This window comes from Schistocerca cancellata, chromosome 1, assembly GCF_023864275.1.
Source record: "Schistocerca cancellata isolate TAMUIC-IGC-003103 chromosome 1, iqSchCanc2.1, whole genome shotgun sequence".
Classification (NCBI taxonomy): domain Eukaryota; kingdom Metazoa; phylum Arthropoda; class Insecta; order Orthoptera; family Acrididae; genus Schistocerca; species Schistocerca cancellata.
In genome coordinates, this window is record NC_064626.1 from 946,257,102 (window position 1) to 946,272,973 (window position 15,872).

At 40.8% G+C, this 15,872-nt stretch overlaps 1 protein-coding gene across 1 annotated transcript in view; it reads left to right on the plus strand.

Annotated features, from left to right (window-relative positions):
• LOC126117024 (uncharacterized) overlaps nucleotides 1-850 on the plus strand; it is a 140,060-nt gene extending 139,210 nt beyond the window's left edge. The window contains exon 8 of the mRNA XM_049915039.1: nucleotides 428-850. Within this exon, the coding sequence (XP_049770996.1) occupies nucleotides 428-850 (423 nt within the window). The remainder of the gene's footprint in view (nucleotides 1-427) is intronic.
• Nucleotides 851-15,872: the final 15,022 nt, after the last annotated feature.

Consider the following 15,872-nt stretch of genomic DNA (forward strand, 5'->3'; position numbering starts at 1 on the left):
GTGTGTCAATTTGTACCTCTCTATCTACATTATTCCGCGATTTATTCAGTTTTCAAATTTATATATATATATATATATATATATATATATATATATATATATATATGTGTGTGTGTGTGTGTGTGTGTGTGTGTGTGTGTGTGTGTGTGGGCTACGAGTGTATGTATGTGCATAAGAAGTGTTAGGAATATGTATTAAGGTTTACTGTAGTACAAGTTTTTTTAACCATTCAATTTAGTATTAGGCGTTGAATGTCAGTGTTAGGTGCCCAAAAAACCCTGTCACTTTCGTCTCCTCCATTGTATTCCCCATCATCATCGTCATCATCATCATCATCATCATCATCATCTCCTTTCGCCACTTAATGCACATGTGCTTAACTGTAGGTGTATGCACCTGACGTTATTCCGACTTTATTGCACTGCAGGAGACGTCCCTGGAGCACGCATTGGCCATACCGGCGGCGTCCGTAGTCGTGGCCTCGCCGCCACCGTCGGCCAGGTCCGCATCCTCTGGGGTGCCCGCGGACTGGCGCCAGGACTCGGGGTCGAGCGCCGGCGGCAGCGCCGTGCGGCAGGACTCGGCGCGCAGCGACGTCACCGTCGACAGCGGCGTCGTGGCGGACGCGCTGCTGCGCTCGCACTCGTCCTCCAGCTCGCTGTCGCTGAGCGGCGCCGAGCCGCCCGTGGCGCGCCGCCACAAGCTGCAGCGGCTGGCCGCCGTCGAGGACGAGGACTCCCCGCCGACGACCACGACGACGGTCGGCGCCGACGAGCGCGACAAGCCGCGTGCCGCCGCCAAGGCGCGCTTCTGCCGGCCGGCATTCCGCATCCCGGCGTGCGACTTGTAGCGGACGGAGGGCGGCGCCGGCGGCGGCGTCGGCGGCGGTGCGGCCACGCTGTCGCCGGCAAGTGCCGCGGCGCAGCCGGCTCCACGTGTCAGGCGCCTGCGGTTCCAGGTGTAGGCAACCGCACTTATACCTGTTTCAGTCCGGGGCGCTGACGTCACAGGAAGTGTCGCGGAACGTTACGATAGCCGAGTGCGGGGGTTATCTTGTGGTCCGTAGACATTTCCCGCACAGTAGCCAGGAACAGTGATGACATGGTGAGATCTTTTTAAGAAAGAACACTGCAGTTCCTCAGTCAAGTACTGTGCATTCACCTGGCATGTACCATTTCGATGTTTCGCTTGCGGAAATGTTGGACGAGTTCATCACTTTTTACCCGGCGACGTCTTTTTACATCACGCCACTGCAGACAGTGTCCTCAGTCTAGCCAATCGCAGTGGACAAGTCAGTGTCTATACTATCATATGTTCTACTGCGGCATTTGTGTCCGATATACTTGAACGATCTAAACGTGGAACTGTCATAGGTACTTTGTTCAAATTTGGTGCTTCTAGTAGTTATTATTGATCAGTTTCGAACTTTCGTCACGAAAGGAACATTTAACAATCTAACCAATGACACATGAGTATGAGCGCTCTTCCGAATATTTGCTGAAAGACAAAATTAATTCCATTATCGATCCAGTGTGGTGGAGGACATGTGTTTAGAAATCACCAGTGGTATCCATTTCGTTTTAAAAATGTGTATCCGTATTAGGAAAAAACTAATAGTTGTGTGTGTGTTTCGTACTTTACTACTTAGAACGTACTACGTTCTGTTGTGTGCAGATATTTAGGACAATGCACCCTGTACATGTGCATTGCTGTCAATTGATTACAGTCGTCTACAGAATACTTATATAGTTGTATTAAGACCTCTGTTAACATCGTTACCCTGAGAACAGTATACATGTCTTTCCCCTGCTTCATTACATGCAATAGTAACTGTTTGTTATCTTCTATTTTTCTAATGTAGTAAGAAGACAGCCGACTCTTGCTACATATTTTCGTACGAGTGAAACAATAAGAGGAAAACATCAGGATGTTGGTATCACAACTGTAGAATGTAGGGACCATTAATGGAAGGCTATGCACCCAAGCAGTCTTACGCAAGCTTAACTGTTTGGAAGGCAACGTAAACCTGTAAAGTGAAAGAGGGAAGATGCATTTGCATCGGAGAAAAGGGACCACTGTTAGTAGGATTAGTGTCACCCAACACATTTTCCGTTTTTACGCAAGTGTAGTTAATGTCATGATCCAGCGGTAGTCATATTTGCGAAAAATTGTCATTAAATATGAGATATCTTGCTGTATTCAACAAATACGTAACACACTGCCATTAAACAAGAGCTTATTCTTAGACAGTGGTGTGACGCTCTTCATCTGTTGCCGTTCGGAAGATATTTCACTGCCAAAACATCTAAAGTTAACAGCTTTCTTCCGTAAACTGAAAGAAAGAAAGAAACTATAAGAAAAAGACTTACGTACATCTTATTTACTGCAGCGCAGCTGTAGAACTGAGAAGAATTTGACAGCGCAAGGCTGATTCACTGTTATGCGCTATTGGCCTCAATGGTAACCGAATTGTGTAGTTTAAGGAAGGTAGTGGTGAAGACGGGCACATCAAATACGCATTTCTTCTATTGCGTAATATCAAAAAGGCAGATACGCACATTATTTTGCATCACAATTCAACAAGACATTTAAGTTTAATATGTTTCCCTTTTCATGTAGATCTAGTGAGTTGTAGTTTAATTCATTAAAATAACCTCTTCTCATTGCAATCCTTTCACTCTGAGTTATTAACTAAACCCATCCCTTGTTGTGTATATCCTTCGGGCTGGACTAGTTTGTTTGCTTCTACATTCCGGTTTTTAGAATTTCTTCTTCATCATTCCATTTTTTTGTTATGACATATATCTTGTAGAACTTTGAGAAATATCTACTGTTAAGTTGTTGGGTAGACCGATTTATCATTTATGAATAATATCTTTATTTCAGTGTATATGCACCATTGTTCTTTAATTGGTTTCTGGTAGTATTTATTGTAATAATTCCTGGCGTAATTGTTTCCTTTACACACACAAATCATCGTTTAAAACATTCTTCCAAGCGGTTGGTATAGTTTCTGTCAGTATATCATTAAATAAAATCGGTAATATTTCCTATATTCCTCAGTTACCTTTCATATGTCGTCTATGATTTTGATAAACATTCCTTCTCACATCCCACTGAGACATCACATTCACCGAATAACAAACACGATGGTCTCTCACGTATAATTTTCGAAACCAGTCACTTTCACCTTCCTCAATCAGACATCCATCACCATTGGTGCATACGTTTGTTTTACAGTGCTGTCGTACAATTATCCTGCGCAAGAAACTTGACTCTCTTCTAGAAAATAAAATACTCGTAATGATCATTAACTTTAAATGGTCAAATACACATCACGTGTGGCACAGTTCGTCGTTTGTCTTTCAATTCTTTTTTTTTTTTTTTTGTACAATAATCAGTTATCAGTTTAAATTCATATTAAGTCATTATAAGTGTGTTATGGATATATTTGTTTTACTAGAACTTTATTTTAAAAGTAATGCGTGATGAGCACACGAAGTTCTACCTAGAAAAACGAATAAATTAGGCAGGTACGCACTCTTTATGCGAACACTCACCATTGGACATTTAAGACCAGAGTTTTCTATAAAAAATTTGTGTGATACATATTATCATGTCCTCATGGATTAACAGTTGAGACTTTTTTCATGTGTTTCGCATTTACTCATTTTCCGCAGCAGGGTAGACACCTGTTTAGCTGGTTTGCACGAGCAGTAATACACTTTAGTATTCAGTTGTAACTAGTCTCTAGAAGTGTAGCAATCTCCGTCGAAATAGAAACCAAATACTACGCTTGAAGTTAGGTTTCTAAAGCATCCATTAATCCGTGCCTTTGTCTATTGTAAGGTGGGCGTTGTGTGACTGCTCCTGGAACATACAGTCAGAGATTTATGGCTACGAAGCACTTGTTCACAGTGATACCTGTTACACAAAAAGTTTTATTCCTACTTATTGTTTGACTAAATAACAGAACAGTATGTTGTTCTATACTGCGGGCGAGTTATTCTTTATAGGGTATGCGAAGTATTTGTGATGTCTATTTTTAAACAAACATTTCGAAATGAGTGTGCTGGTTCACGCTCATTCGTGTCGGCAAAGAATACCTGGTGTGATTGTGCAAGTAATGAACGGTAGCGTTTGGATGCAGAATGTTTTACAGCTTGCTTTGGATGTCATCCATCGTAGGACAGAAGATAACTGCGCCGATGCCTCAGTCTCTCTCTCCCAGCAACCCATCTCCTTACGTACCTATTATAAAGTATTTTTAAAAGAGAAGGGCGATATTTCTATGTACAGCAGACCCAAGGACTGCTGTCCCGTTGCTGAGAAAAATGTGGTTGATCTACATTTGTCTCCTTTTATAATAACAATAAATTTGATGTGTCATTTGATATTTTCTTGTTCACATTTTTGGAGAATCTTATCTACGACTGCTTTGTAATAAAATACAGAAAAAGCTGCATTACCTTGTGGCTACAAGTTACTGACAGATGAAAAATGACGAAAAACACATCACTTCCATAACTTACCTAGTCTTGTCAGAGACCATCAGAAGATCAGTTAATTGAAAGTCAGAAAAGCATTTAAAAATATCACTTCTAGTTTTACTAGTGTATTTCAGAACAGTTTTCAAAAAATGTGGAACAAATGAGTTCTGACATCTGTTTTTAGACGTATATATCTGGCTCGGAAACTACGCTAGTGTATTATCAAATGAATTCGTGTTAAATTACGACAGTCAAGTAGCTCTGTGCATTATTCTTTAAAGTTAGCTGTAGCCGAAAAGTGCATTACTTTCCGTAGTTACCGAGATGTTTATATTGCCTTATATCCTAACGTAGAAGGATCCGCACAGGAATGCGTGGCTTTCGTAAGCCACTCGTCAGCGGATCACATTGTAAGCAATAATGTTAGTGGAGAACAGTTCCACTCAACGACGTCTTACTTTTCATACAAGTAGTACTTGCCGTTCGAAAACACCTCTGTAGTTGATTAGAGAGATGTCATAGATTATAGTGACCAAATAAGTTAGGCAGCAAACAGGTCCGCATTCTCGTTCAGTTTCTCCAAGTCGTTTCGACTAACACGCACTTTCGATGTGGAGTGGTAACTGCTTCATCATATATCAGCAGTCTGGTGCTTTAGGGGCTGAGATAAATGTGAACTGGTCTTATACGAACGGAAGTGATGCTGGAAACTTTAGGAAATACTGACGCAGGGAGAGTTGATTCTACACACATTTGAGCTACCGTTGTGATAAGTTTAGTCTAGTCGAAATGTGTTGCCATCAATGACCTTTTCCTGTTGTAAACCGAGTTTAGATGTATGTAATGTTGTGTAATCTTTTGTAACTCGTTCTTTTCAAAATAATGCAGAAAGTGTTCTTTTTAACTGTGAATGACTCGACGAAGTAATTGTAGACCGAGTCCATTTTGCTTCAAATGATGTGTGGCTACCTGTGTTACGTGGAATGAATGTTGTGGTGGCTGGTGCAGCCGGCTGGACCGACTGCAGTTGCGGTGCTTTTACAGATTCCCGAAGCGGCGTGGTTTCGGGATAGACGCTTTAATCTCTCTTTACAATAATTTCCGTTGGCAAAAAATTAACAATTATTTTTTCCCAAATGTGTAACTGTGAAATAGCTAAATTTTCATTAGAGTAATGTGAAATCATTGTACAGTATTATACCTGTAAGGAAATTTATCCTCCTTGTGTTGGAACAAATGTGTCGTTTCCGTGGGAAAACTGAATCACTGCAAGAGTAGCTTCAGAGCCCAAACACATAACGACGACTTTGATACGCGTCAATGTTTACATAGTAATTTTTTTCAGTTGCGTATCATTACCTGATTCCTCTGATGTTCTATTAAAATTCTGGCTGCTAAAGGTCCTAAATACTCCAACAGCACTCAAGAATAGGTGGAATAAGAAGCTTGCAGGTGATTCTTTTGTAGCTGCACTACAATGTTTCAGATTTGGATTTTATTTATGCGGTGTTGTGTTTATTGCACTGGCCTGGTATTGTCATTCATCTGTGTCTGTCCTGAGCTAATTACTTTATTCTTGCCTCTGGCCAGCCTAATGTCGTCAGTAAGATATACTCCGTCATTGCCGCATTCTGCAGTTATTTGCTTCTGTCAATGGTACATGTCTATCAGTCCTCTCTATCTAGTCCCAATGATTGGCTACACACCCTTCTTTCACCGCATACGTAACTGTTCATCTGTCCATTTGATTCTTAATATCCTCCTGTAACACTGCATATCAGATGCTTCCAACTTAACGTCTCCTACTTTTCCGTTTGTACACAATTCAGAAAATTGTTTTATAATTCTGAGTCAGTGTTCAGTATTAGAAAATGTCTTCTGTCACTTTCTAGAAACTGCATATATTTCAGTTCTATTTCTGTACCATGTGTCCCGAATTTTTATTGTCTCTCCTATTCAGATTTATTCGTTGGTTTACATTTAATTTGAGTTCGGATCTGAGCATTACGGTGCTTCTGGTTTGCATTTTCTCTAAGCGATCTGTCAGTAGGTCATTCTCTTTGACACATAGTCTTCTTCGACATTTCTCGTCACTAACTTCATTGTCACTTAGAATTACAACTGAAGCTAACGTGGTTCCAGTCATTCTAATATAAGTATTTTTCTTTTATTGTTTTCACTTTTTGTGCGCAACGAGATTCCTTACTGCATACACGTTTGTTTCTCAAGCTGCGACATGGTCGCGAGTTGAACAGAGACCCGAATATAATATAAATTTCCTTTACTTCTCACCACGAGCGAATAATCTGAAATATCTGATGATGGTCATTATAGACCAAAACCGGTAGTCTGATGACAAAAAAATTTGTGACCATAGACTTGAAGTAAAGGAAATTCACATTTGTTTCTGTTCTGTCACACTTCCACTTATGTATTATAACTCTGACCGTTTACGCGTTCTGTTGACATTTCGTAAGCGGTCTAAGCTGCTAGTATTCTTTCAAAGATCGTACATTCTTCAAATTTCATTAATGACCTACAGAATTTGTTTAATCATCTGTATTCCTCTTACCTCTATGTTACTCATATGTTGAGAGGCATAACTGCTTTAATTATTCCTGTCTTTACTACGCTCGACATTCTTCTTTAATTCGTTCCTTAATAATTTTTTTGTGTTTCACAGTTCAAAAACTGTACAATTTTGAATGGCTCAGGTTTCTATTCAGTTTATAATAAAGTATTTCCACCATGGTGTTCACATATGTTCCAACGCGGTATGGAATTGTTTAACTGCCTGTGTGCCAATCTGACAGAGGTGCAATGTTCTCAGCTGAGACTCCAGCAGATGTTAAGGCTCAGTTTGCATACGATATATAATCACTCAGCAGTCAACATTGCCGTCAGACGACATTTTGTTCCTTTTTCTGTTATTAGAAGATTCCGAGTGACATGCATAGTGAGCTGGCGTAGATTATCCAGGAGTCTACACGTTTCTCGGTATTGTGCTTACGTGCACGTTTGTTTCTCTTAATATAAGTTGCGAAAAGCACTGCGCTATTACTTTGTTGGGTACTCTTGTGATTTATCTCAACATGGTAGACATATCACTTACACGACTCCTATTTTTGTACTCATCTGTCTTATGCTAGTCTGATTGGCGAGAATGCTGTGTACCTAATGAAAATATATGATAATAAAACTATGCCTCCAAACTAATTCGTATTTATTTTTGAGTACGGCCTTTTCCTTTTCCGTGATATTTTGGACACTAGCACTTAAAATCCAGCACCCTGAAAATTCCACAAACAAGAGAACACACCTGGAGACGCTGACAAAGAAAATGGTGAAAAATACTGGTTGCAAGTGCCGCCGTAGTAGCACTCACCAATTACCCGTAAGACTTTCGTTTGCATCAGATGACAGAGTATGTGACAAATACATTAGGCATGTCTCAGCTACACAAGTCTTAACACACTTTCAGCAAACCAGTGGCAGTATCATTATGTGATGTAACAATACGCTACTTCTTCTGTTTTCAATTATGTGTTACAAAAAAGTGCAATACTACATGACTGTACGTTCCTACTCAGGAAAGTTGACATTAGTACATAATAATTAATAATGAACAACGTAGACAAATAAAACTTCATGAAAAATGTTGTACCAGAAACAGTGAACGGATTTAAAGATCGAAAACAACTAATCATTCGCCTCTTGAGCGTTCACAAATGACATTCAGAACAAACCACAGAAATGTTGCCTTTGCCGCGCCGGATTAGCCGAGCGGTCTATAGCGCTGCAGTCATGGACTGTGCGGCTGGTCCCGACGGAAGTTCGAGTCCTCCCTCGGGCAGGGGCGTGTGTGTTTGTCCTTACGATAATTTAGGTTAATTAGTGTGTAGGCTTGGGGACTGTTGACCTTAGCAGTTAAGTCCCATAAGATTTCACACACATTTTTGTTGTTGTTGTTGTTGTCTTAGCTTCGCGTCCGCAGTAAGAGTGGAATAGCAAGTAATACAGTGCGAAACTCTTATGTAAACTTTATGAGGGTATATGATCCAATCATAGCTCACAGTCTCGGACATCAGCGAATTCTACCACATCATCCAATTAGCAATACCTTTTAGAGCCTTAATTTTATCCGCCTGCATCGCACTTTATTTCTACCATTATCACCCAATTTGCAGTATGTTTTAGAATCTTACTTTTATCCACTTACATAACCTTTTATTTAAAGATTAACTTCTTAAGTGGATGTAACATAATGCTTCGTTCGTATTACACCAAGCCACAGTGGGCATAATTTAGTATGACATCCATTTTTTGGTACCATATATTTATCCACAGTATTGTAATAGATACGCAGGGTGGGACTGGACGAGATAACTATCTCATGTCAAAGTCACTTTTGAAGTCAGATTACACATGAGGCAGTAGGGAGAAGTACATTCAGGATCACCCAAGGGAACTACCATCCTGCCCATACACCCTTCCCTCTCCTCCTCCAAGAACCACCCCCCAACACCACTTCCCTTTCCCTCCTCTCCTGCACCAATAAAATCCCAGCTAAGTGGTAGAGCACTTGCCCGCAAAAGGCAAAGGTCCCGAGTTCGAGTCTCGGCCTGGCACACAGTTTTAATCTGCCAGGAAGTTTCAAGATCCCAGCTCTCCCGCTCTCTCCTCATCGTTTATAACTAGAGCAATTGCATAGGTTTCCTCATTCCAGGTCTATGCACCGTAGTGAGTTTGAGATCAATCTTGGGCATTTGTTTTCAATAATAATAATAAAAATAATCTAATTATTATTCCAGTTATGTGAATTAAATCGACTGAAGTCTTTATACTGCAGTGAGAGGAGTACCACGACCAGAGTCGTACTTCTTAAGAAATGCTAGCAAAGTTTATCATAATTAATGTGGTAAGACTCTTTGACAGTGCAGTGTGCGTATAAATTAATGATGTCACAGCATATTCTGCAAAATGTCGGTAAATATTAGCTAAATTCATGTTATAAGACGTTTCGACAATATATTTTCTGACTGTACTTCAGTTGGGTTACTACAATTTAATGACATCACAGCATATTCTGTAAAATTGCGGTAAATACTAATAAAATCATGGAGTAAGATACATTAACAATATAGTGTGCGGCTCAGTTATTATAATAACAAATTCTAGAAGCTTGCGACCTTCCATTGCTATTCACAGATTTTGAGAAGTTTTTCCGCAATTTTACTGATTTCCTCCCACTTTCACAGACTGTCAACCGAGGATACATGCAAATACAATGTGTTAGCGCAGTGTGACACCACCCTGCTAAAAATACAAATCTAGTTTACGAAGAACCCACCCCTGCATTGTTAAAGTGTGACGATAGTAAAAACTTGTCTTGATGAAGGGGGGTGTATACCATTAAATGATTAGAGCAGACTTGTGAAATAACGACAGAACAAAACTAAGAATGTACATGAAATGCTAAATTTGCTATTTAACTCTGTATGCGTCACATTTAGAAAAAATTGGGGAAAATTTTTTTACTGTATATATTGCACATATGCCATATCCATTGCAAAAGTTCTTTTGAAGCTATTGGTTAATAAATAAAATAATGATTCCAGATGGTATCATTAGAAATTACATAATAATTACTCAAAAAATGCGTACATAACTGTATTGTAAACTTACCGTATTTCTTTCCCTTGCCCTTGAGGAACTACGTAAAGCTGCTTCCATAACCAAGAATTTCAGTATACACAGAATAAAACTAAACACAACAGTTATTGTTCACTCACAAATGCAGTAGCACAACTCCCGACACTTCTCTGTTCTGCACTTCAAACAAACGGCGGGTCATGAAAGCAAACGCCACTGTGATCTTTTGGCGAAACTTGGAACTATGTGAAGCGATGCCAAACGGTATATTGAAACATTGGGAAGCTCAAAAAAGCCAGGAATACTTAATGATGCCATTTGGAATCGCCGACGCGGAAAGGGTTAAAGATCTACTGCAACTACTACTGGAAAAACAAAACTACGAAAAAAATGAGGGATCATTCCAGCACTCAAGTGCCAACCTGCACACAACCATCACTGCCATAAGCGAGCACTACTGTCGCCGCCAGTGAACAAGCGGTGCAATATTCCGCACTCCCGTCTCCGCCGCTGCCACAGACCCCGTGCTGTGACTAATGTCTGCCTAACACTACACTAGGTACACTAGCAGCTCAACAATCTGCGCATCATATGACAGAATGCACTTTATTTATATAACGAGAAACTCATGCTTATACCTTGTGAAAGCACACAGACGTGTGATCACATATCTACATTACTGTTTACGGGTGTCATGAAGGTTGAAAAGAGTCTCCGATAATCTAAGACACTCCGACAGTTCCCTTCCTCCCCTCCCCCTTCCTCACTCTATGGATCAATAAGAAACAACGTTTGCCTCCCCCCTCCAATATTTATTCGTAGAACGTATGTATGGCCGAAACCTCTCTTGTTCTGTTTCCCACAGAGAGAGGATCATCACGAAGCACCAGCGACAGCAGGAGTAAGACAGGACCCCATCCCAGGCAGAATAAAAAGAGTAAGAAGGCTTATAAGTACAACTAATCTACCGCTACACGATATTTAAAGAAAAAATGTGTGTGTTTGTGTGACACTTTACTATGTGTTGAAAACGGGTTCGACGTCCTGCAGGCACAATTACTATAATTTTGTTATGTCACAACATCTTCTGTAAGTGCTACAAAGCATATTACCCTATCAGTATTCCAAAACACATACAAATTGCTTGAATGTTTAATGAATTATGCAGTGCATTAATTAACAAAAAATATACACTTGATAAGTACCTAGTCTACATTATCCCCATATCATCAATATGTAATATCATAGTGTCAGAATAATGGGATAAAGATAAACAGTAACACTTTTCGCAATTTACAATTTTTTGGCTGAATATCTCCCATTTTTCCAAGACCACATGCGTTAATGCTTGACTGAACAGGTAACACCCTGCAGTAACTGAATGAAACTAACACTGCTCGCCAGTTGCGTGTGCTAACGCGCCGCCGACGTGCCCCACAACTGCTGCCACCGTTTCGCGCATGGCACGTGCTAACCGCCACAATCACTGCTGCCTGAGAAGTCCAGCCCCTTTCTACCGCGCATATATCAATTTTCTAGCCCTGGGAAGGATGGTCATGGCCTGAGTGTGTGGACAACTCATACGCATTGGTAGCCAGTAACTGTCAGAGTGAAACGTCCCCTTAGAAAAATTTATGAATTACTGTGCTGATAAATCTCTTACATTATTTGATTTTCAAACAGCTGAGCAGAACTGAACGTACTCAGACATTTCGCTCTTTACCTATTCTGATCAACACTAAACTGACACACAATATTTTTAGCGCAACGCAATCCGACTTTCAATAATCCCCACAAAAGAATGGCCCTGACTAACATTAACCTATACCTTTCACAAATCAGTTACCTCACAAAAATCTTCGTTACTCGAACTACTGCAATACAGCGAGCGCCACTACTGCCAGCTAAGTAAAAGATTCAAACTACTCAAGGAACTAACTTCTGATAGGCACAGTTAGCAAATGAAAGATTTTGATAGAGAACAAACAATGTATTTACCTTAATAGTGTCCAAAAGTCATTATATATATATATATATATATATATATATATATATATTAATGTCCAACAAATGGGTCCCAACTGGAGATGTGAAGGTCAAGGACAGTCTACAAGAAGAGGTCAGCGAATACGTCTACCTTCGCCAGATTATAAATATGAAGGGAGAAATCTATCGACGCATCAAGCTTGGCTGGCAAGCATTTGGGAAGAATTCAACAGTATTCAGATCAAAAATGTCAGTAAATTTGAATAAAGCAGTATTTGATCAATGCATTCTTCCTGTGATGACGTATGGCTGCGAGACATGGACACTGAACTCGTTTACAAAAGGGAAACTTAGGACAGCACAGAGAGCCATGGAGAGATAAATGCTGGGCTATGCAAGAAAGGACAGGAAAAGGGCAGATGACATCCGGTCTGTGACGAAGGTTAATGACATCTTAGAGACAGTAGGTTCCTTGAAATGGCAGTGGGCTGGCCACGACGCAAGAAGAAAAGATAACAGATGGACGAAGCTAGTACTGGAGTGGAGTCCAAGAGAACACCGGAGGCCTAGAGGAAGACCACCAGACAGATGGGACAAAGACGTCAAGAAGATCGCTGGTAACAGCTGGCAGAGAACTGCCCAAGACCGTCCCACTTGGAGAAGACTGCTGAAAGCCTACCTGAATCCACGACTCGAAGAGGCCACATCATTTAATGATTGAATTGGCTGATGATATATATATATATATATATATATATATATATATATATATATATATATGTGTGTGTGTGTGTGTGTGTGTGTGTGTGTGTGTGTGTGTGTGTGTGTGTGTGTGTGTGTGGTTCATGGTGTGGGTTCCTGTAGTCATGTCCTAGTTCATGAGCCACGGGCAACGTATGAGTGGCCAAGTAAGTGGTCCCGACAGTCGGGATACCAGTTACTTTGGAATACGGCTGGGCATCTCGGACATATTCTGAGTCGTGGTCACCTTTGTGCTCATACGGCAAAGACTACCAAATCCACCGGTTAGTCCCTCAGCCGTTAGGGGTAAAACCCAATGGGACTCGGGGCAAGTAAGGCTAGCAACCTGCTTCCCTGGTACTCTAAATATAATGCTGGCAATAATCAGAGCAAAATGCCTCGGACCTTTGGAGGTGATGGAGTCCCACCTCTAACTGACAAACCAGGGACTCCTAAGATACGACTTGGCAAACAAATGGTAATGAGATGGGGAGCTATTAATATCAATGGGGGCTACTCTGGGAAGAAGGTAGAGCTGGCAGAGGCTGCAAGTAAGATGGGGCTGGACGTTTTAGCTGTTAGTGACATTCGGGTAAGGGGTGAGAAAGAAGAGGAAGTGGGAGAATACAAGGTCTACCTGTCAGGAGTCAAAGCAGGAATAGCACAATGGGGTGTAGGGCTTTATATCAGGAAAGAAATGGAACCCAGCGTAGTTGCAATAAGGTATGTAAACGAACGACTGATGTGGATAGATTTGACAGTGTCTAGCAAGAAAATTAGGATTGTGTCAGTACATTCGCATTGTGAAGGGACAGATCAAGATAAGATGGATAGTTTTTATGAGGCACTCAGTGATGTAGGTGTTAGAGTAAAGGACAAGGACAGTGTTCTGCTCATGGGTGATTTTAACGCCAGGATTGGAAATCGAACAGAAGGGTATGAAAAGGTTATGGGTAAATTTGGAGAGGATATGGAGGCCAACAGGAATGGGAAACAACTCTTGGATTTCTGTGCCAGTATGGGTTTAGTAATCACAAACTCCTTTTTTAAACATAAGAACATTCACCAGTATACTTGGGAAGGCAGGGGAACCAGATCTGTCATTGACTATATAATAACAGATCAGGAATTCAGGAAGGCTGTGAGGGACACACGTGTATTCAGGGGATTCTTTGATGACACAGATCATTATTTAATCTGCAGTGAAATTGGGATTGTGAGGCCGAAAGAGCAGGAGGTCAGGTCCATATGTAGGAGGATAAGAGTGGAGAAACTTCAGGATAAGGAAATCAGGCACAAGTACATAACAGCGATCTCAGAAAGGTACCAGTTACTTGAATGTAGTCAATTACAGTCATTGGAAAAGGAATGGACAAGGTACAGGGACACAGTACTAGAAGTGGCTAAAGAATGTCTTGGAACAGTAGTGTGTAAAAGTAGGATGAAGCAAACAGCTTGGTGGAATGATACAGTCAAGGCAGCCTGTAAAAGGAAAAAGAAGGCGTATCAAAAATGGCTACATACCAGAACCCAGGTAGACAGAGAAAGTTATGTTGAAGAAAGAAACAAAGCCAAACAGACAATTGCAGCATCGAAGAAGAAATCGTGGGAAGACTTTGGAAACAGGTTGGAGACTATGGGTCAAGCTGCTGGAAAACCATTCTGGAGTGTAATTAGCAGTCTTCGAAAGGGAGGTAAGAAGGAAATGACAAGTATTTTGGACAGGTCAGGAAAACTGCTGGTGAATCCTGTGGATGCGTTGGGAAGATGGAGGGAATATTTTGAAGAGTTGCTCAATGTAGGTGAAAATGCGATCAGTAATGTTTCAGATTTCGAGGTAGAATGGGATAGGAATGATGATGGAAATAGGATCACATTTGAGGAAGTGGAAAAAATGGTCAGTAGATTGCAGTGCAATAAAGCGGCTGGGGTGGATGAAATTAAGTCGGAACTCATCAAATACAGTGGAATGTCAGGTCTTAAATGGCTACACAGGATAATTGAAATGGCCTGGGAGTCAGGACAGGTTCCATCAGACTGGACAAAAGCAGTAATCACACCAATCTTTAAACATGGAAACAGAAAAGGTTGTAACAACTACAGAGGTATCTCTTTAATCAGCGTTGTAAGTAAAATCTTCTCAGGTATTGTTGAAAGGAAAGTGCGAGTATTAGTTGAGGACCAATTGGATGAAAAACAGTGTGGGTTTAGGCCTCTTAGAGGTTGTCAGGACCAGATCTTTAGCTTACGGCAAATAATGGAGAAGTGTTATGAGTGGAACAGGGAATTGTATCTATGATTTATAGATCTAGAAAAGGCATATGACCGGGTTCCTAGGAGGAAGTTATTGTCTGTTCTACAAGATTATGGAATAGGAGGCAAACTTTTGCAAGCAATTAAAGGTCTTTACATGGATAGTCAGGCAGCAGTTAGAGTTGACGGTAAATTGAGTTCATGGTTCAGAGTAGTTTCAGGGGTAAGACAAGGCTGCAACCTGTCTCCACTGTTGTTCATATTATTTATGGATCATATGTTGAAAACAATAGACTGGCTGGGTGAGATTAAGATATGCGAACACAAAATAAGCAGTCTTGCATATGCGGATGACTTAGTTGTGATGGCAGATTCGATTGAAAGTTTACAAAGTAATATTTCAGAGCTAGATCAGAAATGTAAGGACTATGGTATGAAGATTAGCATCTCCAAAACGAAAGTAATGTCAGTGGGAAAGAAATATAAACGGATTGAGTGCCAAATAGGAGGAACAAAGTTAGAACAGGTGGACGGTATGAAGTACTTAGGATGCATATTCTCACAGGATGGCAACATAGTGAAAGAACAGGAAGCGAGGTGTAGCAAAGCTAATGCAGTGAGCGCTCAGCTACGATCTACTCTCTTCTGCAAGAAGGAAGTCAGTACCAAGACTAAGTTATCTGTGCACCGTTCAATCTTTCGACCAACTTTGTTGTATGGGAGCGAAAGCTGGGTGGATTCAGGTTACCT